This window comes from Crocodylus siamensis, chromosome 8 (genome assembly GCF_052110815.1).
Source record: "Crocodylus siamensis isolate JL-2025a chromosome 8, ASM5211081v1, whole genome shotgun sequence".
NCBI lineage: Eukaryota > Metazoa > Chordata > Crocodylia > Crocodylidae > Crocodylus > Crocodylus siamensis.
The window spans coordinates 66,261,614-66,287,934 of record NC_143402.1 but is presented as its reverse complement, the minus strand read 5'-3'; the positions used below and the strand labels follow the sequence as shown (position 1 = coordinate 66,287,934).

At 49.6% G+C, this 26,321-nt stretch overlaps 2 protein-coding genes across 4 annotated transcripts in view; both read right to left on the bottom strand.

Moving 5' to 3' along the window:
* Window positions 1-15,006, bottom strand: part of QRICH2 (glutamine rich 2) — a 50,336-nt gene extending 35,330 nt beyond the window's left edge. For 2 of the 3 annotated variants that reach the window (XM_090059477.1, XM_090059478.1), the window contains exons 1-5: window positions 14,340-15,006; window positions 8,047-8,151; window positions 5,631-5,702; window positions 4,773-4,889; window positions 58-2,041 (exon numbers count right to left, since the gene is read on the bottom strand). In XM_090059477.1, coding sequence (XP_089915603.1) covers window positions 58-2,041; window positions 4,773-4,889; window positions 5,631-5,702; window positions 8,047-8,151; window positions 14,340-14,768 — 2,707 coding nt within the window. In that variant the 5' untranslated portion in view covers window positions 14,769-15,006. The remainder of the gene's footprint in view (window positions 1-57; window positions 2,042-4,772; window positions 4,890-5,630; window positions 5,703-8,046; window positions 8,152-14,339) is intronic. The other variant, XM_090059479.1, reaches the window with a different exon arrangement.
* Window positions 15,007-21,082: 6,076 nt separating this feature from the next.
* Window positions 21,083-26,321, bottom strand: part of PRPSAP1 (phosphoribosyl pyrophosphate synthetase associated protein 1) — a 42,875-nt gene continuing 37,636 nt past the window's right edge. The window contains exon 10 of the mRNA XM_090059432.1: window positions 21,083-24,997. Within this exon, the coding sequence (XP_089915558.1) occupies window positions 24,839-24,997 (159 nt within the window). The 3' untranslated portion in view covers window positions 21,083-24,838. The remainder of the gene's footprint in view (window positions 24,998-26,321) is intronic.

The window sequence follows — 26,321 nt, the reverse complement described above, 5'->3', positions numbered from 1 at the left end:
CACAACCCAAGGCCTGAAGCCTGTGAGGAAGGGGCTGGATGCAGAGGAATGCCCTACCTGTTTCCAGGAGGAGCTGCTTCAGCTTGCTGAGGTCTGAGTAGGTACATTTGGTTTCTTCCAGCTGGTTTACCTGCTCCTTCAGGGCAGCGTAGAGGTTGGACAGCTGCCCCATCTGGCGCAGGGCCTCCATGGTTTCGCTGTAGCGGCTGGCAGTACTGCTAGATGCAGAGGACTCACGTGGGAAAGAAGCGGTGGCTCCGAGCTTGTCCTTCTGCTCAGGGGATGCTGCCAAGGGGGTCTGGGTGACATAAGACCCAGATGGAACTACAAGCTGGGTGGCAGAGGAGGAGGATGCTGCAGGTGCCATAGGCTGTAATGCTGAGGTGCCCAATGGAGGTGCTAGGGAGCCTGCCTGGGGCCCTGACATGCTGGGCTGGGCTACAGGAGGCCCAGCCTGGGTTCCTGGGATGGCCAATGGAGTTGAAGGAGCACCAGTCCAGTCTCCTGGAGGTCCTGCTGGGGCAGCTGTCTGAGGCACAGGCATGTCCACTGGGGTCCCTGAAGCACTGGGCCAGGCTCCAGGAGATGTCACGTGAGTCTCTGGTGCACCAGCCAAGGCTCTGGGAGGTGTCACCTGGGTCTCTGGCACACCTGCCCAGGCTCCAGGAGGCATCACTTGGGTCCCTGGAGCACCAGTCCAAGCTACAGAAAGCGTCACTTGGGTCTCTGGCATGCCAGCCCAGGCTCCAGGAGGTGCCACTTGGGTCCCTGGCACACTAGGCCCAGCTTCAGGAGGTGTCACCTGGGTTCCTGATGCACTGGCCCAGGCTCCGGAAGGCATCACCTGGGTCTCTGGTCCACCAGCCCAGGCTCCAGTAGGTGTCACCTGGGTCCCTGGTGCGCTGGCCCAGGCTCCAGTAGGTGTCACCTGGGTCCCTGGTGCGCTGGCCCAGGCTCCAGTAGGTGTCACCTGGGTCCCTGGTGCGCTGGCCCAGGCTCCAGTAGGTGTCACCTGGGTCCCTGGTGCGCTGGCCCAGGCTCCAGTAGGTGTCACCTGGGTCCCTGGTGCGCTGGCCCAGGCTCCAGTAGGTGTCACCTGGGTCCCTGGTGCACTGGGCTCGGCTTCAGGAGGTGTCACCTGGGTCCCTGGCATGCTGGGCCCAACTCTGGAAGGCATCACCTGGGTCCCCAGTGTGCTGGAAGCTCCTGCTTGAGCAGCCATCTGGGTCACAAGCACACCTGTTGGAAGTCCTGGAGCCCAGTGCCTGGCTCTGGGAGTCCCTGCCTGACCATCCACCTGAATCGGCAGAGCAACAGCCCCAGCCTGGATCCCTGGAGTGACTGTCAGAGTGGCTGGTGAGCCATGCCAAGTGCCTGGCTGTCCCACCTCAGTCCCTGGAGCCCCCATTGGTGTCCCTGGGGCACTGGGCCAGGCACTGGGAGACACTTCATCAACATCCATCCCAGGAGCACCCCCCTGGGTCCCCACAACCCCAGGTGACACTCCAGTGGGCCCAGCCTGAGTCCCTGGAGAACTGGGCCCAGCACCAGGGGAACCTAGCTGGATTCCTTGACCACCTGCCTGGGCCTCTGAAGCCCTGGGCTGAGCCCCTGAGATATCTGCAGGTGCAGTGGGGGTGCTTGCCCTGGTGTCAGGGGTCCCTGGCGGTGCAGAGGGGGTGCTGGCTCGTGTCCCAGAGCTCCCTGATGGCATGGAGGGGGTGCTTGCTCTGGTCCCAGTGGTCCCTGCTGCCACAGAGGGGGTGGTGTTTGCCCTGGTTTCGGAGGTCCCTCCCAACACGGAGGGAGGTCTTCCCCGTGATCCAGCCGTCTTGGTCTGAACTGCTGGGGTGCTCTCTTGGGTCCCAGGAGAACCGGTCTGCATCCTGGAAGTACCCCCTGCAGTTCCAAGAGAGTCCACCTGGCTCCCTGAAGCCCCCACCCCAGTGACGGGGGCTTTCCTGGCATGGGTGTCAGTGGCTAAACCTGGGTGCCTGGTCAGAGAAGTCTGGCCTATGATGGTCTCCACAGACTGGGATGCCTGGAAACAGAGCAAACAGGAAAACAATTTACAGGGGGGCACTGCCACAGAGCAAGCACCACGGGTGGGGGTAGGGGCGTTCTAGACCGAGCCCATCCATGCTTCCCCTTCGAGAGAATGTGCTATTTTTTTGTTATTAGAGAGAGAAACAGCAGCTATAGAAGTCTATGGTCATTTCTCAGCTCTGTACCCAGAAGGGCTGGGCTCTCTCAAGGGCTGGCTCACAGTGGGGTGAGAGAAAGAAGGTCTCACACTTCCAGAAGGGAAGGGACACAGGTATCTCTGCACACATTAGGTGGGGAGCAGTAGAACGGAGAGGAGCTTCAAAACCCCTCTAGGGAACGGTGGCCTCCAGATCCCAGCACATACAGAGGGGGTGGGGAGAGAAGCTCAACCCTGTCCCCCTCAAAGGGGCTGAGGGTCTTCTGGATCCCAGTACACAGAGGTGGGACTGATCAACAGGCTCCCATCCCTGAACTCAGGGTTCTGCCCTTCCTCGCTCATCCTCCTCAATCTCTATCCCTTCCCCTTGGCTTGGTTCACTCAACCCTTCCATTCATTCTCCCTTCTCCACAAGCCTCCATCTCCTTACCACCACCCAAAACCTCTACCCCTTTAGTCTTACCCCCTGCCATCCCCCTCCACCCTCCACCCCCTTTCTGGCAGACATCAGCATACAAAATAGCTGAGCTACATCTCCCTCATGTAAAACCCAACCTAACGGAGGCAGATGGCAGCTATTTGTGTCTGTAGAGAGCAAGAACTGGTCTATGTTGTGGGGCTGCTGCCACCACAGCTTTGCTGGAGGAGCTATGGTGGTAGAGCTCCCCGGAGGGGGTTCCCTGTGAAGGCAGAAGGGTTTTCTTCTGCTGGCTTCCCTACACCACCTCCTGGAATGACAGAAGCTCTGATAGCAGAATCTTCCTTCAATGGGAGGGAGACCATGGGAGTGCTGGCTAACCATCAGCAAGACTCTCATGTAGACTAAGCCTAAAGCCCAAAACTGACATTGCCTGGGCACATTTCAAGTTTGATGGCCACAGCATGCATCCTGAAGTCATGTGAAAATGGACTGGCTCCAAACTCTCCCAGCTACTCGCAGGCATTACCAACAGTGTGGAGCCTGGGAATTGGGCATGCAGAGTGCTAAACTCATCTGCATACTACCTTTCATTTTACCTCCCCAAAGGGGCAATGGATACCACGTGCTAGATGGAATAAAGATTGAGTGACTGAGACCATGTTAGATGTGACTAGAGGCAGGGTTTGATCCCCAGGTCTTGGCAGAAAAAGTGGGGAGGGCAAAACATTGTTTGAGTGTCAAACTCAAGTACTGGGCCTATATTTGGATCGGTATCTTGAACCAGCACTTTCAGGAGGCACATACCTTTGGATACCTGTAAATCTGAAGGCCTTTGAAGAGACAGCTATTATACTAAAAAGGGTTTTCAATCTTAACAAGAGCACAGCTGATCTCTGTGGATGCATCTGTGTGTTCAATAATACACTGAAGTTACTGTGCATTAAGTTTAGCCCTCGGATGACCAAATACTAAATCAATGCACAGTAACTGGTGCTGGCTTTTTCGTAATGCTAACTGTACAGTAGCCTAACAATACTGCACAACAGCCTATTGGCATGGGTTTTGCCCTGTAAAATGAGGCTACTGTGCTGTTACCGTCTTGTGTAGACGCACCCTGTATCTCTAAGATACAGGTTCATTTCATAAAGTGTTTGACATAAAAAACAGCAGCGGCAGTACGACTGTCAGGAGTGTTTCACTGCAGGTTAGCCATGGAACAGCAGCTCTCAACTGATCAATTAACTTGTTGCCTAAAAGGTTTCATGGTTGGTTTGATTTTTTGTTTAGCTTTTTTTGGCTCCGAGCGCTCTGAAGCAAGTCCTGAAACAAACTGCCATGGCTACTGGACTCCTTTGGGGCAATCTGCCTTCTCAGCTCTTCCCTCCTGAGGCCCATCGCAGGATCTCAGTAGGTAATCTGGGTGATTGTGAAGTATCTGGCTGAATACCAACTAGCATAGAAGATCCATAATTGCTTCCTCGGCTTGATAGACCATATCAGTGTTCCAGGATTTGCAGTTCCACATGTTTTTCACCTATTTTCTGGACCTGCTAAAATACTGATAATTATGTCTGATCCCCCTACCTGAATTGGCCTAAAACAGTTGATCCTTGCACAGTTGCTCTACAATGTATCCATGCATTCAAACCCTGCCTTGTGGGCATACAACTTTGTTCAACTAGCTACACGGAGCACTAATGACAGGGTGACTCCTACAAGATGGTTAATTAATAACGTTGGCACTTGCATGGTGCTGTAGAAGGTTATGTGGTAACTTAACCGCTTATGGGGCTTCCCTGACAACTCATGTGTGGCCCTAGGGATGTATACAGCTGTGACATGCATAGATCCATGCACAGCCTATAACAAACAAAAGCTTTGTTAGCTTTGAGGCTGCTCAAGTACAAATCCCAGTCTGATCACTGAGGACCATTCATGGCATCGGAGCTATACATTCCTGAAAGCCAGTTTTCAACAGCAAACATAGGTCAAATCCTTCAGCACCAATCCTCCAGGGGACAGGGAAAGGCCTGGATTTATACATTCCCCTCCCTCCCCTTCTATTAAAGTTGTTGTCTGCGCAGAAGTAGGGAAACAGGCCACGTATAGATTCTCAGCCCACCAGCCACTTCTGAATGAAACACTCACAGAAGGTGGGGTCTTGCCTTTGTTTGTCACGAGGCAGTCTTCCAGAATTTCCCATCGCACCAGATTACTCAGTTCTTCTGGACTCGGATAGAGGCTCAATCTTTGCTCTAGACTTTTCTAGAGAAAAACAACCAAAAACAACACATGAACATAAGGATGGTTCTATGCCCTGTATTACTGCTGTTCTCAGAAAGGCACTTTGTTGTTTTCTCCACTGACTCCTGGAGACTAGTAAATCAGGAATCACCCTAGATGATAGGTAGACAGGGAACATAGGTTCCATAAAATGAACTTCAGACTTATTCTGGGACTGATCAATAAAGATGCAGTGAAAACACAGAGCCAGGCAATGGCAAAAGAAAAGGAACAGCATCCTTCATTCCACAATGGAGGAGATCTTCCTGAGCTGTCTACCCCACCACTCCTTTTTGTAGGAGCAGGGACATTTCCTATCTTTGAACAATCTCATGGTGGCAGGGGGGAACCAAGAGAGGCATATGGATCAACCTGGAGTTGTTCCTCCTCTATCATTAGGAAAGAGGACAATATAGAAACCTAGCCAAATCTCGACTCCTACTACAAGTGGTTTGAGGTTCACATTTTATCTTAAAACCTGACCCTGAGGCAGGCTGGGCATCAAAGTCATTAAGTACCAGAGATGCCAACTACCTTTCAGGATGTGAGCCTTCATGATTCTTATTCTGACCTTGAGTCAGAAGACCCAGAGAAAATAAGATGCATAACAGGGAAGGAGAAACAAGGAAAATCTGAAAGGATTAACTGGAAAAAAAAAGTCAAGGGAAGAGCTAGGGAAAGACCTGGCAACTAAAAAATAAGGCTTTTTGCCCAGGAACATACCAAATCAGTATTCAGATTCTTCTGATCCATGAAACAGAGCTGCAGTTGACTGTCAACTTCCTGGGGATTTAGCTGTAAAAGGAGGCAAGAAAGGGAATTTAGTCAGCCTTCTGCAACTGGGTGTATGTGTATGAGAGGGAGGGGGAGAGGAAGAGGGAATGCTTTCAAAGGGGCATGGCCAATTTAGAGAGAAAACTTCAGCTCTATTGTGCATATACACACCCACATACATAATATACATACTGGCATATATTTTTCCCTCCTCTGCACCAGCATCTTCAACTTTCAATGTGGTTTGTTTAAAAGCCAAGTTAAATGCTGTTTCAGCTCCTGCACCTCTCCATTGGTCCACTTCCCAAGTGGTGGTTTCCCATTCATATTTTCCAGCCTGTGAAACATTTTGGCTTCCACTGTTGTTTGAAAGAGCTTAACTGACTATGCCAAGGGATTTACCGACTAAGCAAAAAGAGACACACAGGAGTGCTCCTTTAGTCTAAATGCTTCAGTTCGTGTAAATTTGTATGCTTTGATAGCAGAAAGAAGCCAAAAACATAGGCTCAAGGGGATGGTATCCTTTCAAACATACCTGGACTAGATGACCTCATGAGATCCCTTCTAGCCCTACTTTCCTATGATTCTGTAACCTGGTGTTAGAAAAATCAACACAACCACCCTTGGGCTGCACATGAAATGAGCCTATAAATAGAAAACAAAACTAATGAGACCAATGATGTGAGCAAAGTGCAAAATGGATCAGTAAATGTCCCGGAAAATTGAGTAAGGTCTTGCAAAACCATCTACAGGCATGTGAAGGGAACAACGTAATTGAATTGGGCTTTTGTTTTGTTAAGTCCCTTTCTGGTTTGATTATCTAAAATGGCATTAAAAACTAGAGAGAGGTAGTTAGCTGTATTAATTTGAAGTCAGTCACTAGTCAGGGTTAAAAACTAGGACAAGGTGAGATATTTATACATAGGATAGGTTTTCTTGGTCTTGGTCACAGCCCTTCAAAACACGGCAGGCAAGTAAAACCACCACTCTAAACGAGTTCTTTTCAATTCATAGTATTACATGCAGATGGGGATATATAATGGGTACAAAATCCATGGACAATGTCTCCAAGGAAAAACCTCCAAGCCCAGCCTCAGATGTCTGAATCACTGAACCTGACCAAGTTCCTTGCGAATCATTTTGGTGCTCACCACAATAGATTTTGGCACGGAAGAAGTGAGTGTCAGAAATGGATTTAAAGGGGGTGGACTGGTGCAGCACAGATCTTTTATTCACAAGGGTGGAGAAAGGAGCCTGGAGTCAACTTTACTCCAATTTCTTCCATTCAGAAGTTTGAGTAACAGGAAAAGGCCAAAAGGAGAGGAAGGAGCTGAAAGGCTAGCACCAGCAATGGAAGAGGGATGAGGAGGTCAATTAATACTGTTGCTGATCACAGGGGTAGGGCTAGAGCTAGGTTTATGGATAGTTGAGTTGTCAGTGCACAGAGCTGATAGCTGGGCCAGAGGCACTGAGCATGTAAGGCACAGCAAGCGCTCAGCCCTGGCCACCCCTCAGCTTCTGTCTCTCCACGCCCTAGGAAACGAGATGTTTATTCCTTCCCTGTACCAAGCCCTGTGAGGCTTGCAAAAAAGCCACAAGCTCTTGCAGCATGCTGTGTCCCCACAGGGAGACAGCACATTATGCAAGTGCCCCCTCAGTTGGCCGCGGTGGGGATTCCCTGCTGGGGTGAGCAGTGAGCTGGGTACAGCCAGCCTCTGCCACATCCCCGTGGCTTCATCACGAGGCTCAGCTTCTCTCCCTCCTGGCAACAGCTGCTTCTCTGCGGAAACCCTAGGCCAGCACCAGTGAGGAGGAAGCTCCCTGGAGACTCACTCCCCTGCGGACATGGAAGGATGGCTCCTCGCTGCAGTCTTTAAAGGGGCATGGACAGGTCCTTTGTCTGCTGTCCAGTGCTGGGCTCCCTTAGCCCATCTGTGAAGCACTTGTTTCTTCAGCAGTTAGCAGGATACTGGCAGTCTCCCATCCCTACGCAGTGCTGCATGATGTCCTCTACGTGAGGAGGGGCTGCTGCCAGGCCTCGTCCTAATGCCCTTACTCTCCCTTGCAACCTCAGCTTGCAGATGGAGCCATCACCTTGACTCTCACACTGCCGTGCCCTGTCCTGGTGGAGCCCTAAGGAGACAGCCGTGTCCTAGCAGAGCGATACTGTTTGCCTCAGGTGCCCTACGGGTACACGGGGGTGGCAGGAAATGAGGGCTCAGTGGACTCAAGGGACCAGGATGGTGTTTGGCTTTCCTAAGGGGAAAGGAGACAGTTCAGCTTCCCTGTGTGACGCCAAGGGGACCTCTCCCCTCGAGCACCAGGAGAGAGGCTGGCCGTTCAGTGTGGCAGGGCACCGACTCACCCAGCCAAGCTTTTCCTTCATCTTTTTGATCTTGTTGTCCATGTAGGCCTGAGCCATCTTCACACCATTGACCTCATTCAGCAGATCTTGCAACAGAGACATGGACTGCAACAGAAACGGAGTGGGTGGGGGTGTGAGTCTATGACACCTCTTATGCCACAGTAAGGTCTAGTACAGGGCAGGGAGCCATTAGTCCCAGCTCTGCCACTGCCTTGGCTGTGTGACTGCAGGCAAGTCACTTCTCTGGGCCTCAGCTTCCTTAGAGGGGAAATAACACTCACCTGACTGACAGGACCGTGAGATGGACCCAACGAGGTGGGCACAAGCTGCCAATGCTGTGTAGGTGGCATGCTACAGGTGAGCAAGGGACTTGCCAATGAGCCAGCTTATAGAGCTGGACGGGCTTCTGAACCTGGGCAAAGCAGCAAAGTCTCTATAATCAAGACACCCTGCAAGTTATACTAGGTGAGCCCTGGGAACCCCGATTCTGTGATCCTTCTCAATGGGGAGTCAGTCACAGTCGGGTGCTCAGCAAAGCTACTCATGAGAATAGCAGCTAATAACAAACAACATCTGCATTAATCCTGGCTGCTTCCCACTGCTGGGCAGGAGAGCAAGGGCCTCCTAGACTTAACAAAGGGGTTAAATGGCAGTGCCTGGCAGGGGGCCCCCATTCCAGCATGTGTGCCCACAGGAGGTAAGCACGGTGCACTGGTACCTAACAAAGCATGGAGAGATCAAGTGCAGACATGCCCCCAGGTCTGTGCCAAGGCATCACAATGCAAAGGCATTCACTGCTCATTCATCCCCTGCCTTCCTGGCTTAGTTTGGGCTCTGCAGACTTCTCCTGCCAGAGCTTGGGTGCTACCTTGCTCTCTCTGGGATCATTTTCATGTGCATTTAGCATCTTATCTCACAACAAACCTGCCTCTGGTCCAGACGTGCTGGTATCCAGCTCCACTGTTGTGCTCAGGAGCTGATGCCAACCCCTCGTGAGTGCACTTAACCATTTGTGGGCTGGATTTGGCCTATTCCTGTGGCCCAGGCTCAACAGGCAACACCTGCTGTTGCAGGCTTGTCTCAGGGGTAGAGCAGGGAAGACTGCAGATCTGAACTCTATTCCTGTCTGTGCCATGGTCTCATGAAGTGACCTATCAGCCGTCACTCACTTGTCTTGTGCCTCAGTTTCCTCACCCTTTAAATGGGGGACAGTAGTCACCAGGCACTAACATTAGGAAAAGCACTCCGAAGGTCTCAGGGACTGGCTGAATAGGGGAGCTGGGTGTGCTAAGCTCCTCTCAGTGAGCAGTTATGCTTGGCATTTCTAAGATTTGCCAGGACTGGGTACCCTCATTTCAACCCCTACAACTGTGGCTATAAAGAGCCAGGCATGCCTTACTTTTGGCACCTGGATGCTGCAATGGTGGCAGGGACTCCAGCTTGCAGGGACATTCCCTTTGAAGCTATTTGGAGTGCTAAAGTGTGCTGGTCTCTAGTAAACCATTGATCCCCCATTTGATCGGCCCGACATTGGACATGCTGATTTCTATATCAGCCTGGTGCGTTCACACCAAGTTTCTCAGAGCAGGGGCTCAGGCGGCATAATCTCATCCTCATGGGCTGCGAGAGGGATTCTCCTCCATTTACAGACAAGAAAAGCGAGGCAAGGGGATGCAAAATGACTTGCCCAAGGACACGAGATAATTCAGTGGCAGAGGCAAGGGGCAGAGACCCAAGTGTCCTGACATGTTCTAAGCCTCAGAGCACCATGCTGAGCGCTTCTGAAGATGACTGTGGCCAAGTGTTAGACCCACATCAACAATGAACTATGTGGAAGAACTGGGAAGCACAACTGGAAAGGAACATTCACCCCAGGCTATATGGGGAGGCCCCTAGGCAAAGGGGTTAATTAGCTGCTTAAATGAGCAGTTCCTCGGAGGACCAGTTAAGGGAAGTGGTCAGTTCTCCCCTGTGCTGACAGCCAGCATAGGACCTCAGAGCCTCGCGGTGCTGTGCACATGGATAAATTCACCCCATTGCATGGAGTTCGCAGTCTGGCCCTAGGCAGTGGGAAATTCTAATGTCTTGACCAGAAATTTTGCTTTCTTGTCTCTTAGGGGCTTATTGCTGCCCACTACCAGGCACCTTGCATGGGTTATTACACCGATACTAACTCGGCATAAGTCAAACCATTCCACAAAGCCGTTATAGGATCCAGTCATGCCAGGTGTGGGGCATTCTCAGCTCCCATTGATTTCAGAGTGAGTGCCCACATGGTAGAATTAGACCTTTGTTTCCCAGCTGAGACGGCATTCTTGGCTCATACCAGTGGCTGCCCCAGGCTTATACTCAGACAGGATAAGGTGTCAGCATGGCTCTGAGTGACGGGTGGGAAATCAGCTCTCTGCCAATGAAGCGAGGCTAATTAGAAGCCAGCGCTCGGCTCCCACAGGTCACAATAGTGACATGTTTAACCCAGCCTGTACATTAAGTCCCATAAAAGACAGCAACAGCAAATAATTAAACATTTACAGCCTGGAGGATTGGGCTGGAATAGCTGTATCACGTGAATCTTAGCACTGATACAACATGCAAGGGGAACTGTTGTCAGGCCCAGAAAAGGGACAATTTCTCTTTAAATACTAACCCGCCATGTCCTGGGATGAATAACTCACCAGGAATTTGCCTTTTTTGTCTTAGGGCTGCCTTCTTTCCCCTAGCACCACTGCAATGCAGCTCCTATGGAGCAAGTTTTTGAGCATGATGCTCCCTTTCACCTCTGGGCATCATTCCAGGGGCAGCCAGCTGACTTCAGACCCATGGCTCTCATGTGCATATCAGATCCATGCCCACTGGCCTCCATGCCATGGCCCGCTCCGGAAGCTGCAGTCCTGAAGCAGATGATCCAGGTGTCAGCAGCTGCTAACTTCAACCAGCTGTTTCCTGAGCAAACTGAGGGTGACCTTATACTTGCTGGAAGGAGGCATCACTATCCATAAGCAATGCCCAAGCAGAGTCCTCTACACAGGAAAAGGTTTCAGCCTAGAGGGAGCACCCAGATCTTCCTCTAACAGTGAATGGCTCCTAGGCTCAGGTCACATAAATATTAGAGGCATCTAAAAAATGAGCTATGGGTTTTGTGTGGCCAAGGAACAGAGAACAAGGTTTTTTTCTGCCATCTCCTTGAAGAAGCTCTCTCCTTGGAGCCAGCACAGCAGCTAAGAAAAACAGTATAGTCCCTGTTGACCCAAGGGGTATGGTCCCTCCTCTCTGAGCTGGGCTTGGAGACTTCAAGCCACAGCCAGTTGGGAGGCAGGGAGATTTCTCACTATATAGCATCAGGGTTGCAGACCCCAGTTATGGAGCACAGGATGGAGGAGCAGGGCGTGGATCGTGGGAGCGGGGGCTGTGGCCATGATCAGAGGCAGGATTAGCAGAGGGAAGACAGAGGAGGAAAAAGACCCAGTGATAAGGTCCTTCTCCTGCTTTCCAAACACCACATGGAAGCCAAAAGGAAATGAAAAATCCACCATCCAGTCACAGCTGGAGGAAGGAGGAGGAGAATCTGAGGGAGATGCAGGATCCCCAATAACAACAGTGTGGAGCCCCCATCCCAGCCCCGACACAGGCGGCGTGAACCCTCGACTGTGCTGGGAGCTGCGGCAGGGACAATAATGGTCTCCTGCTGAGCGTGTGAAACGAGACCACTGGGCGAACAGCACCCAGCGCCTGATCAAGCGAGGCTGCAGGAAGTGGGAGGAGGGAACCTGACACCCTGGGCTGCCATTTGTTAACATCTAATTATCTCAACTGCCTGAGGAACATTTGGGAGAAGAGAGGTCCTCACTGAGGAGCACCACCCTGAGCCCTTCAAGTAAGGTGCTAGAGCAGGGGTGGGCAAAATGCGGCCCGCCAGGCCATTCTATCCGGCCCGCGGGGCCCCTAAAAAATTTAGAAAATTCATATTTATCTGCCCTGGGCTGCCTGTCATGCGGCCCTCAATGGCTTGCCAAAACTCAGTAAGCGGCCCTCTGCCCAAAATAACTGCCCACCCCTGTGCTGGAGGGATCCCAACCCTCTCCAGCAAAACCAGCAACTTAAACAGGGAGATTCCTAAGGTGGCAACAAGCAGGAACACTCACGTGCCTCGTTCCACCTCCCCACAAATCAAACCTTTCTGCTCTTCCGTACGTATCTGGAACAAGCAAAGGGGGCACAAACCTCTGGTATTTTCCATCCAGGATGGTGCTGTGCGGTATGGCCCATAGACAGGAGAAAGGAGCCAAGTGCAGGAAAGCCAGAGGTCAGGGAAGAGACCTTACAGATCATCAGGTCCAACGATCCTCTGCTACCAGGGGCTGGACTTGATGATCTGTAAGGTCTCTTCTAGCCCCTAACAACTATGAAACTATGAAAAGAGACAGGTGACAATATTATTACCTTGCCCATGTGGACCTGGACATAACATACGACACAAGTGCTACAAAATGGGAACAGAGGTGGCAATACTATCTGCTGTGCATTTTATTGTAAATCCACTGCTGATTTCAATGGATATTGCAGGTTGGACCCTTCAGAGAGACCCAGGGCAATGCAAGTGGAGACCTGGAGTAGAGTTTTTTTTTAAATTAAATGTATCCATGTTCTAAGCCAAATTAGCCAAATCAAATTCCAAATCTGTGAGTCAGTCCAGAACTGTAAGTGGCTCTACTACCAGCAAACATCACCCACACCTGGGGCTTCAGATGTTTCCAAATCCTTTGGCAGGTGTCCTACTCACAGACCCAAGCCTGGAGGCTTGGGGTTCAGATGCCCCCAAGTTTTGCTTGCCCTTAGCCATAAGGCCCTTGGAGCAAGCTAGGGAGGAGACTCCCATTTCCATAAAGTGGGCTTAAAGCCGCTGCACCTTGGTGGGTACTGAACCACACCAGGAGAGCAGTTCTCCTGGGGTGCGCCTTAGGAAAACTGTCTCCATGGACACAGATGAATGGGATTTCCCCCGGCAGGTTAAGAACAGGCACTACGCTTGACCTGAGCCTTCAAGAGGCCAAGAAGCTTGGAGTAGAAAGATTTTGAAGCACCTGATTACATTAATTAAGCTGCTTCCCAACAACTTAGGAACTAGACCAGTGGCATCATTCGCACATTACAAATGGGGAAACAAAGGCAGACAGTGCTTACAGGCTGGATTTTCAGAGGTCCAAAATAATGCATCTCTCAAGGAACAGGAGCTGCAGGTGATCGGGAATAAATATCAAGGGCCTGACTATTGTAGAAGTCCCATCCGAGGGATGGGGTACAGCTGGAAACAGCAAACCCAGAAAGCCATGCTTCCCCATGGCAAAAACAGAGGGCAATTTGCAGTTCATCATTAGCTCGGTTTTCAGCGCTGCCTAATGGATGTCGACAAAGATCATTTACACAGGAGAATGAAAACCCAGGGGGAATAACGCATTCTCTAGACTGAAGATAAATGAAGACAAGGATCCACCACCCGTAGTTAACAACGTGGACTGCATTAGGGAGGGTCAGGGTGGGAGGTTCCTCATCTATCCATCACTTTAACCAACTGGGTAACAGCGATCTAGAACTTATTTCTCTTGTGGCTTCAGATTAATCAGTGCAGAGCAGCTCTTGTAAAATTCATGCTACAAGTCACAGATGTAAGGAGAGCTGTGTGACACCCCAGTTGTGTTTCCCCCGCCTCTGATACAGCCTTGGAAGTACAGCACGCACCAACCCACACCACACCACCCCCCAATACACCAGGTGGTGGAAACACAGACTGGGGAACAGGCAACTGGTTCTGGGTTTTCAGAAACTATTTCCCCTTGGAGTTTAGCTCTCATCATTATTGATTCAACAACTGTCCTGAGCTGGCTGGCTTCCAGGTGTGTTTTTCCTTCGTGAATAGAACTGAACTGCCTTCGCTTAAGACCGTACTTCACTTGAGATGAATCTGGAGTCGCAGTGCTTATCACTAGAAATGATGAACGTTGGGAATTACAGAGTAAAGCAGAACAGCACTAACAGCGCGCACAGACAACCCACATGTACTAAGGTGCCCAGTGGCCCATGAAAAATGAGCAGGCTGGTTCTCTAATACTTTTCCTCCCGATCTCTCAAATCCCTTAGACCAGGGGATGCTGCTATCCCAATTCGATGAGGGGAAACCGAGGCACAAAGCTGCCAAGCGCCTTGCCCAGCCAGCGCCGCGATTCTAGCAGGCGCCTGCTGCTCCTCTGCCCTCACCACGAGCCACGCGGGCTGGCGCGGGGGACGGGAAGATTTACCTTGGAGACGCCGTTCTCGTTCGCTTCGATCCTCTTCTTCATCTGCATCATTTGCCACATGTCGGCCACCGCGGACCCGTTCTGGGCGCCGCTCTTGGCCCTCTGCAGCAGGTCTAACCCGGAAGGGAGTTTCTCCAGGGCAGACAGCTGCTTCTCCAGCCCCTGAAGCTGGCCCGCCACGTCTTGCACCTGAGCTTCTACCCCAGCCACTTTCTTCTCCAGGTCAGCGTAGAGCGGCGCCGCCTCGCACGGCTGGCCCTTGCCCGGCGGAGGCGCGGGCTCCTCCCGCATCTCCGTTTGCAGGTCCTGCAGGTTGAGGTGCTTGATGATGGCGTGGAGCAAGGTGTGGAGGGCGGTAAAATTGACGTGCCCGGTTTCCGGGGTCCCGATGGAGAGGTCGGCCAGTTCGGACAAGCTGATCTGCGCCATCGCCTGTCCCCGGCCTGCGCCGCCCTCTCACGGGAAGCGCAGAGCTGGGGGTCTCGCGCGGGTGGGCCGAGGGCTCGGACGAGGTCCGGGTCCCTCTGCCAGGCGCTGAGCTCCCCCCAGGTGGCTACAGCATTTGCCGGGAGCCCTGTCCCCAGCCCGGCTCCATGGAGCCCAGGGGATGCCCCCTACGCCCCGAGGGCCGGATCCCGCCCGCTGCTGCCCCTGCCCACGGCCATGCCCCGCCAGAGCCGCCCGCTGGCACCGCCCCGCCTTCCCATTGGTCCCACCGCGGACCCCCCCCCGCCGCCCGATTGGCCGCGGCGGCTGCCCATGTGCCTTTGTTTACATGACTGGGTGCCGATTGTGACAGCGCAGCGTTCGGCGTTGCTAGGCAGAGCCGAAGCACCGCCCCTCCCCAGGGCCTTCCGCGGCGCAATACGCTTCGGGAAGCAGTACCCCGCCCCCCCAAACATGGCTGCGCTGAGGGAGCTGCAACAGCGAGTATTGCCTGCACGAGGGCAGCGGGCGGGGGGAGGGGGGCAGCCAGGATGAGGGGTTTGGCAGCGATGGAGGGGGGAGGGGGACAGGAGCACGGGGCTATGGGGTGGGGGGCTGAGAACTAGGGCAGGGGCTCCCGAACTGTGGTGGGCACCCCTGGGGTACACACGACCTCTCTGGGGGGAGGGGGCGGGGGACGCACTGTGTAGTGGCCGATTTCATGTTCATTATAATAATCATTGGCATTTAAGGGGTTAAAATATCGAGCGGCCGGTGGTGGGGGCAGGCGGGCAGCTGGTACCTCTGGAAGGGGACACCCAACACCGGAAGAGGTATGCAACGCCTGGAAGGGGGTATGCAACATCTGGAAGGGGCCACCCAACATCTGGAAGGGGGCACGCAATGCCTGGAAGGGGGTAGCCTCTGAGCTAGGGGAAGGGCCGATGGTATCGGGCGGGCAGCCCCTCTCCTCAGCACTAGGAAAATCCACTCCCGCCTGGACCCCGGCTCTGCCGGGGTGAGAACAAAGGGGAAAATCCCACGAGGAGCCTTCAGACAGGGCACCAGGAGCTCCTACCTGCCTGTCTGGTCTCGCTAGAGAGCCTGCCGACCCAGGGAAAGGCTCCCAAGAGATGCAGTCTGCTCAGAGGCAAGAGGGAGAAACTAAGCCTGAGATTGGGAAGGGAGCAGGGCAGTGAAGAGGCTTTCCTAAGGTTAGAGTTGGGAGGGAAAACCCAGGGCTCTGCTTCTCAGCAGCTGCCATCATCATCTGATCATCCTTCCTTGCCCCTTGTAACAAAAGGAAAAGGGGGAGAGGAGTTTGCCTCCAAACTCAGCATCCATCTTTAGCAAAGGTGAAGGCACAGGCCTGCAGTGACCTGCATGTTTCCCTCAGGCACATCATTGAGAGTTGCTGTAAATACAGATCCACCAACTTAAATCCTCATTTACAAACAGGACCTGCCAAAAACACCCAGTCCTTGCTTAATCCTGCAGAGCTCTTGGCTGTAACGAGATCTCATGGGAAGGAGCTTCACAATCCAAACTGTACATCATGTGACGATAACCAAGGGCTTGCAGTTTCTCCTTAGGACACACGTACTGGGCTCAAGGCATCCTGCCCAGTCTGTACTCCTTTTAAACTGGTGTGATTTGCCCCCAAACATCTCCCCCTGCTGCAGCTCTGTAGCGTGAAACAGCAGCGTTAGATAAGCAGCAAACCACAGAAAATAAAGAGGGAAGGGGTCTTGAGAGGTCATCTAGCTCATCCCCAGGCCCCAAGGCAGGATCAACTCTACCCAAACCATCCCTGACAGTGGTTAGTTTAACCTCTTCTTAAACCTGTCCAATGACAACCACCCTTACATATTTGAAGACTATTATCACATTTCCTCTTAATCTCCTCTTCTCTAGACTAAACAAAACCCAACTCTTTCAGTGTGCCCTCAGAGGTCACATTTCCTAGACCTCTGATCATAATGGAAGCATGTCCATTTGAAATAGCAAATTTTGGAAAGCAGACTTTACTTTCCTGAATTGGAACTTGGCCAGGCCAGTGGGGTCAACACCGTTACTCTTCTAACCATTAGTTAATGCCATTACTTAGATGAGCTAAGCCATAAATTCTCCAATGACTGTTACTGTCTATGCTTTATTGGTATCATCCTTAATTTGCTTTCCCCTTTTAAAATAGCACCCCCATCCCCCCAGACAGCAGCAGTACTCCGCTTCTTGTGTTAAACTTGTTTTACCCCAGCCCACTAGCTTTTCCCAAATTGAAATATTTCTGATCCAAAGCCTCCAAATTTGATTAAAATTTTACCTCCGACTTCCATGAGCTTTGGCTCAAATTCTTCGTAAACAAGGCGAGATGCTTTAGTTCAGTTTCTTTGTGGTCACAGACGGTGGAAATGACGCAACCGATGATGCGATGGGAATCGGAGACATTCCAACTCTTTTTCTGGCTACAATCCCTTTCAGCATTTTAATCCTGATGTGGTCTCCCACATCTCCCCATGGGGCTACCATTAAGCAGCATGGCTGAAGCTACAGGGGGCAGCGGGAAAGAGACGGGAATGTTTTTACCATTCCTACACACAGGAGTGAGGGAACAGTTACCCCCATGCACATACAGATGAACAGAACAGGGCCCACAAATATCTCTAGGAGAGGGTTTCTGGCTGCAGTCTTCTTGTTTCGATGAAAGACGCATGGATGCCAATGTTGCTTAAATGGAGCACTAGAAAATGGCAGCAAGCCCAAAAGTTTGACTCTGCTAGGGGTAGCCATGTTCCTGTTCTACAGGAGAGTTTCTTATAAGCCTTGCTTCTTGGTTCAGAGCCCTTCTCCATCATGTTTCAAGGCCCTGCGGGCTAAGAGATCATCACTTTCAGGGAGTCGCATGGCTCAGTTTACAAGATCTTCAGATTCATCAGCATCCAGCAGATGTCAGCACAGTCCACAAAACAGAGAAGAGCATCCATCTCAAACTCCCATGATGGCCTGTACCTCTGCATAGGGAAAGCTCTTCCCTTTGGATGGAGGTTCCCAGAAGTCAGGTTCTTGTATCCCTCCCATTAGACCGAGTGACCCAAAAGGATACCTATGGTTCTGTGGCTTCAGAGTGCTGTCTTGTAGGCATGTCACCAATGGCAGAGAAAGACCGCTGGAAAAACAGAGGGAAACTAACCTCTCTTTCTCAAGGAAGGATATGTAGGGAACCCATACCTGGTGCTCAAAAGAGTGCCTCAACTGAAAGCCTTCATCCAGGGCCCCCAGGAGTATGAGATGGACAGGTGTTACACAATATTGGCATGTTCATAGTAAGTCAGGGCCAAACTACTGCCAGGTTCAAATTTCTCATCCAAATTTTAAAGCTTCTGTTCCTCTCGCCCACGGGAGAATCCTTAATCCAATATGCCTGTGGTATCCAAGCACCTCACAAGCATTCGTGAATTGGTCCTTGCAACAATCGCACATCAGGAGATATCTTACCGAGGAGAAACACAGGCACAAAGAGACGAAAACCATTAGCCGAAGGGTGCGAGAGCCGAGAACAGAATACCCAGGTCATTCCAGTTCTAGTCCAGGACCTGAAGCCAGCAAAGGCTCCTTCCTTTAAAACTGCTTTGCAAGAGTGAACAATAAAATGCTTTGGGGCAGGGACTACACCACCGACCTGTAAGAATACAGGGCTGGAAGAGCCTCCTAGGTTACTGAGTCTTGTCCTGTGTTCACAGGCAATTATTAACTAAAGAAACCCTCCAAATCACCACTTCAAAACCTCCCCAACAACGGTGGTAGGTCAGGGGTTCATTTAGAGAAAGTTTCTACCACAGGCACACGTTCCTAGGCAGAGAGACGTGATAGATCATCCACGATACATGATACAGTCCTGTTCCTAACTTTCCACCTGAAGCTTTCTAGGCCTAATTCTGTAAAGAGCGCTTTCTAGCCATCATGAAATGCCGTGGGCTAGAAACCAAAAGCTTGGAACGATCACTCAAAACATGCGAGCGGTTGAGTTTCCCTTCTACCGCAATGATCACTAATCAGGAGATGACGTGCAGGTTTGTGCCAAGTCATACTAAGCCTTAATGTTTCTCACTGCCTAGTACAATGCACTCAGCCATATATTGCCCTGTAAACTCAGTAGTGGCCAACTGCCATGGGGTGGTTAGGCAGGCAAGGAGCTTTTTTGTGGGCACACAGGACTAGGTAAAAGCAGGCCCAGTCGCTGCCATTCACCCTGTTTTCTCACATACTACATGCCCTGGAATAAGATAACCCACCTTGCTTTTTGAAAAGGCAGAAAGAAGAAAAAAAATTCTATCCTTGCAGCAAGCAACCAAGCAACAGTAGCCAGGGAGCTAAACCTTCCCACTGTTCTGCGTCCTGCAAGTCTCATGCAGCTCTTCCTTTTGCTTTTGGCTGGTCTAGCAGAAACTGCCCTTACCATGTTTCTCACAAACAACACACACTTCGATTTCCAGCAGATAATTTGTGGGAAAGGGCGAGTGTCATATGCAAGATGATACGGTATTTTGCACACCTGTTGCACAATCAAAATGGTAGGTACTTTAGAACAGGGAGCGCACCCTCTTTGCCACATCACGCACACCCACTGAAACCAGGAGGCCCTTGACTCCCGGCCTATCTGTCTGGCAACCTTTAAGTGCCCCCATTCAAGAGCTTATCAACTTGATTACAAAGCCGAGTGTCAACATCACCTTTATAAGCTTTAGCCAAAACAGATGCTCAGAGATCCTAAGTGCATCCTGGGCCAAACGCTCCCTTGCAATCCCCCTTCTCCCAGATCTGGACATTACTAGTGTATCTTTGACAACTTAAAAGCAGCTGGTATTTCCTCCCTCATCCTCAGGGTCACCACTTCTGCGTGCAGAGTGTGCGGGTATGGAAGACCCGTCACAACTCACCTCTGCCAACGGGCTCATTTAAACAAAACCCCTTTTATATTGGGAACAGTTTAGAAGGAGGTTGCCTCTGTTCCCTGTGTCTGGTTCTTTGCTTAGTCACTGAACTAGAAGGTCAAGGGGGATCATCAGTAGGGAAAAACAAAACAAAACAAAACAAAAAAAATCAGCAGCCAAGTCTTGTCTGAGAGAAAGCAGCAATTCCCTACCGCCCCCTTTAAACCTGAATAGGCTTAAGGCTAACACAGGTGCTCTAATAACGCCAAAGCCAGTCTCATGCTGCGTCAGCACAATCTGGAGCCCTGCAGCAGGGAGGCCTCTGCAGAGGTGACCACAAGATAAACCATCTGCAGGAGCCCTATTGAGTTATTTTCCCCATATGCTGTTATGGAAATTACTCAGAGTCACATTTCTTTCCAGCAGATCTGCAGGCAGAGGAAAGACCCATGGCGAGTGATGCCCTTTGAACTGCTTAACTGCTGCATTACGAGTTTAGAAGGGTTTGGCCCCTGGGATGACTAATTTTGTGTGGACCTATACAATGCCTGTTTGAGCCAACAGGACTACTCACTTAAATGAACTTGGAGGAAGGGTGCAGAACACAGCCTGTATATAACAAGCTTGGTTGAGTCATATGATATCTAGCAATAAAAATTAGCACATTTTAAGTCAGAGACAAGGAGAAACCAACCCTGAAACTTCACCAACTTCTCTCATCCTGCAGCAGGGGTCACTTGTAATCTTGAGCAGCTCATCCAGCATAAAAAAATCCAAACGAAAAAACAAGCAGTTTGATTCCTCGTGCAGTGTTTCTCACAGTACAACCTCAGGCAGGACACCTGGCATGCTCTTGATCAAAGACATGACATGATGGTGATATAAATTCAGTCAGTCAGATAGGTACTCCACCTGCCAGCATAGAGGACTCTTAATGCATGCAACAGCTGGAAAAAAGGCCAGGACAATCACCTTTGTAAAGGCAAAAAAAAATAAAAATAAAAAATGCGACAGAAGATACTTTCCATCTTACCCCAAAGAAAGAATGTCAGTTGAACTTTAACCCTGTAGAGGATTAGACAGCAGAGACCGGCAGATGCAGGAAAGGGTACACTTCATGATCTTCCTGCCTTTGAGTGCGTTTAGCTTTGAACAATTCCCACATTACTCCCCACTTTGCCCACCGAAGCAGCGGCCCCATTGATGGCATTTAGATGTCAGAGGGACCCAAGCTCTCTCGTAGTTTTAAGCTTCTTAAGTCAAAGGGCTAAAGAACTATGAAACATGCAAAGTGCGCACACACATTGATGTGCACCCCCCCACCGACACGGTTTTCTGAGCAAGCTGCGTGGCTACGTGCTGGCTGCAATAAAGTTTTGAGGCACATTTGACTGAGAACTGAGTTTATTTGCATCCACAGTTGGAGTTTCTCTACAGAGTCTAACAGACACTCCCGTAAGCGCTCCTGTCACTTTTCCCCACAGAAATTAGTTAAGAGCATCATCGAGATCAAGTAAGATTTTTATGAACTCTATATACTTATGCCAGCCATACAGCTGTCCTTGCTCTGCTCTGGACAGGAAAATGCATAAACATGACATGGAAAAGGTGCCATGGGGCTTATATATAATTTTTCCATGTATCCTTCACCCACTTCAGTACAGCCCACACCAATTACATTTTAAAGTATAGTTTTAAAGCAGCTTAACGTGGTCTGTGCTTAGAGAGACTGAACTTGGAAAGATTCATCTCCTGAACAGAGATAATCAAACTGCTATTCTAAAGGAGATTGGAGTCGTGTGCAGAAAGCAGGAGTTTTTAAGCCATCAAGACGCAGTAAATGTTGAAAGTCTGTATTCAGGGAGATGAGACACCATGCAGCACTGCAGAAGCAGCACTTACAGTTGGGTTTTTTGTTGTTTTTCTTTTTTTGAGGTATTGAGAGTGTTAAGGGTCTTTACTCTCTCTATGTCCACAGTTGAAGAAACAGAAATTTTTGTTTCAGAAGGTTGATGCTAAATGCATTAAAAAAAAAAAAAAAAAGGAGTTTGGCAGTTCTATATTATCCTAAAGGGGAAAAAAAAAGCCATAGAAGTGGGAAAATAAATGCAGCTATTTTACATGCTGTGCTAAATAATTCCTGGAAATAAAATGCAGTCAAAATCTTAGGAAGACTGTTTTTGAACCTGAGTGACCTAGCAACAAGCATAAGTAGGAGAAAAAAAAAAGGAGCTTTTCCCCTTAAAAAGCACAAACTAATGCCATCATATAGCTAGTACGACCATTAACATCTTTCTCTAACCGGATGAGTTAACAACCGAGAAAGGCAGGGAATTGCTGGAGTGAGAACAGCACAGGTCAAACTGAGTTTTCCCCCCCAGATACTGTCTAAATTTTCAGAAGTTAAAAGCTAATATGGAGCCCCCATTTTGGTTTTCAACTACAAAAATTGCATCTGAGGGAGAGCGAACAGAAGCAAAGAGATGGAAATAATGGTAACACGCAGAGACACCGAAACTTCTGAATGGCACCACTTGTAAGAATTTAAATCTCACGCAGCAGGCCCGAAAGCCCAATTCTGATAACTAACAAAAGCCACAAATTCAGAAGGTCTAAGTCTATACATACTGGATAATATTTTTCTCAGAAGGCACAGGCGATTGAGTGGGAGATGCCTCCATTTCCTAAAATGGCATGATGCCAATCCCCCTGGAGTGACCAGAAGAGTGGGCACATCATACACGCTGTGTCACAGTAGCAGCAGTCCACTCAGAGCTGGAGTCCATGAAAGGGTGCGTTGGCGGGGAGACACTAGGTATAAGGCTGATGAAACCAAGGAATGACAGCATGGATCCAAGCCAGAGGTGGTTCAGCAGACACTCACTCAGCTCTTCCGACGCATTTTAATCCTGACTTGTAATCCTTCTCCTTGGTGCCCAGGGTCCTAAGAAACACAGCCTGCCAACTGTGCTAAAATTGTGGGGGATTTTCTAACACAAACAATTTATGACTAGTGTGCATCCTGATTCATTTTGCCCTGCGAGGCAGTGTGGGGTTTGAAGAGAGGCCAAATTAAGAAGCCAGGAGGGTAGCCCACTCAGGAAATGAATCATCAAGCTTATAGTAGGTTCTGGTCTAAACTAGTTAAACAGGAGAAGAGGCAAAAATGTAGCCAGTTTTATAAAACTGGCTGCAACTACTACGCAGCTGCAGCCTATTGCTAGTTAAGAACAAGGGGATGCAGGTGGATACACTCAAACTTCAGTAATACTTAAAATACAGTACCATGTTAAAATACACTTGGTAGCAGCCTTGAGGAGCCAAGCATGTGATCATGATAGCAGAACACAGCTGTAACTTTTTCCAGTGCTTAGTAAACATGGTAAAATCCTCCATAGTCACTACATTAAGCAGAGTCCTGGATATCGCCTGAGATTTGGTTTGGAGGTTTTGCTCAACAGCTGGATACCAGGAGTGAAGGCCATTTACCTGCATTCAGTTCTGTGGTTTCATACAGAGTAGCTTCAGGCTAGGACGACAGCTCTATGAATGAACTTTTACTCTGCTGAAAAAGATCCTTTGTTTGTTTAACCATCTCAAGGCTCTTTGTGCGCTCGGTGCTAGCATTTGCTCTTTAACACCCTCAGGATGTGTTTGTTAACGTTTGCGGGTGACGTATGTAGGTACAAGTTGACAGATGAGTAATACTATAAACAAAACTCTTGCTAGAGACAGCAAAATGACTCTGCCCTGTTCTCTCCCAAGCAACAGCCCCCCCCAAATGCTTTGTTGATCATGCAGCAAATCAGAAAACATTACAGGTCTTACTGGAGTGCACACTGACCTGGCCCTGTCAAAAAGCAGATTATTTTGGAATATACCCTTGGGTCTTATGAGAGACCAGAAAAACTCGAATCACAACACAGTGAAACCCTGCATTCCTTTTCAAAGCCACCTGCTCTTCTTTTCCATTAAAAGCCAAGGGTGAGTATTACATGAGAAAGGAGCGAGCAACCAGGCCTAGGGTCTCCAGGGGCAGAAGACATTTAGCAGGTTTCTGAAAATAGCTTTAAAGCAGCTGTGTCATCCTTTGATCAACAAGGCTGCCAAGTGAATACATTTACCATAGCAAGCCACCTGGTCCAGAGATGACAGCTGTCTATAGGGCAAAGGGGTCTAGAACGAGCCAAACATACATTTTTTAAAAATCCTAGCTTTGTACTGCAGGTTGAGAGTTAGTGTTCTGGAAAGTACTGCTGTAATTTGAGGCAGACACTGTGCTGAGTTTCCCCTGCTCAGGCCCATACTACCATGATATTTTAGTTGTAGGCAATCTCTGAGCCAACGGCCACATCAGAACTAGTGCCTGATTTTGCTTTCAGGTAAGTGTTTCAGTAGGAACCAGACTCACATTATTTGCCATGGAGGCATGGTAAAAACTCAAGGCTCAAGGGACGAAAGGCTGGTGTGCTTTGTAACTGTACCCACTGCCTTGCTGAGAAAGATTGGACATACTCCTACAAGTCCAATTACTGCCAGCAGGTCATTCTAGGCTGCTACTGCTGAACATACTTACAACAACTCATTTCATAAAAATAAATCTGTAAGGTAGAAATGAGGCTATCAGTTGGCAGATGGACGTTTAGCACATCAGCCATGCAGAGAGCTACTTACTCATCCAAGCAGCTTAAATGAAGTATTCCCTTCTGAACTCTATCACTCAATTCATAGAGACTAGGAGTCAAAATCAAGACTCCTACCAGTTAACATGTAGCAAGAAGACTTCCAAATGTCCCCCTCATTTTCGTTTTGGAATGCGAGGCAAACATTAGCAACTTGTATTTCAATTCACAGCCTCCTCATGCTCTGATAACTAGTTTAATTTCCCCCAATAATAGGTGAGGAGAAAAGGCTACGGGCATTGGTGCTGTTCGGTTTTACTTTTACTATGCAATCTTGTGGCTCCTGTCCCTAATGTCTTCCCTCTTGTCCCCAGCGCCGGCCCTCCCCCCTCCCCCCCCCCAACAAAAAACAAAGAAAAAAAAGAACAGCTGTGTTCTCTCTAAATTTATGGCATTTTTTTCATGCACTTTTCCTTCTCCCTTCTCATTAAGAAACCCAGGACAGGGACATCATTAGAATCTAATCATCCACAGTGATGTTACGGAAGAGATAGGCCATAGACTCCCCATTGTGGATTCGGCGGATGGCTTCAGAGAGGATCAAACTAATATCTACTGTCTTTATCTTGGGACACTGCAGCTTCTGCACTTCGTGAGGAACTGTGTTGGTCACCACCACCTGCAGATTACCAAAAAACCCCAACATTAACAGCATGATCAACGTATCCATTCAGATCCAACTGCTACTCATGAATGATTTAAGGAGCCATTCTTAACTGAAGCTTCTTAGTAGGAGATGCAGATAGGTGCCATCTGAATTACATATGTGAAGACAAAGACTGACATGAGGTCCTTCAAGTCTAATCATCTGCGGAAGGGGATGATACAAACAATATTTTCCACCAATGGACTCCATGGGGGCTAGTAAATCTATTTAAACTCACAGGTTCTTGGCTGCTTACAGTCAGATTAAATTACTTGTTCTGATGCATAAAACCACCCAGTGGCCCACCTCCAAATGGGAGACAGAAACCAGAGTAATACCCAGAAGGGCTATACTACAGAAAAGCAACCACATGCTGAACATGTGGAAGAGAGAAGTGTCCGTATGAACAGTTAACTACCTATAGAGCACCAAGGACACAGATATAATCCCAGCTCCTCATCCTTTGGACAGTGCGTGGAGGTTAAAGCCAGTACCATAACTGGCAGTGAAAGAATTGCTCCTGAAATGGTGGCTGTATTGTAGCCTCTCCATTCAGCCTAGATGGGTGGGATTGATCGTCTTCTAGGCAGACGGGGCATCTATACGGAGAAATGATTCTTAAAAGGGTCATTTGTCTCTGAACCAAAACTAAATGAAAGGTATTTTTCATACTTATAACAGTGGTGTCAAACTCAGCTTTCCCCAACAGACTGGGTCTGGATTCAGCCAACAGGGTGAGCTCTGGCCAAGGGAGTCAATACAGCCAGTGCTCACCCCCCACCACTGACATGCGTCTCCAGCAGAGCTCTGTATCCAGAGCTTTCACAGTGGGCCCTGCCCCAAACTCCCAGTCCCTCTGGGAGCCCTGAAGGCCTAATGACAGCTCCAGGAGCCACATCCAGCCTGCAGACTGTAGGTTTGACACCCCCATTCTAACATAGTGAAAAACAAGTCATTTCTGATACCTACACTGGAAGCCTCATTTATAGTTAAAGGCATGTGCTCCATACCTGGGCTCTTTGGCCTTCCCACCAACTGACAAATATCAGTTTGGTTGTCCTCATCAGCACAAGGATGTCAGGTGAATTGTAATCACTCGTGGAAAAGTAATCAATAGCCTCAGCTAATACACTTGAAGCCAGAGGGAGGTTAGGCTTAACCCAAAGCGTCAAAAATCTGTCCTCAAATGAATCCCAGTGAGGAACAGGGATTTTTAAGCATGTGCTCCTACTTCTGTACAAGTTCTACCAGGTAAGAGTGAAATGGAAGCTGTTTTGTAGGGGTGACCCTGGAATGC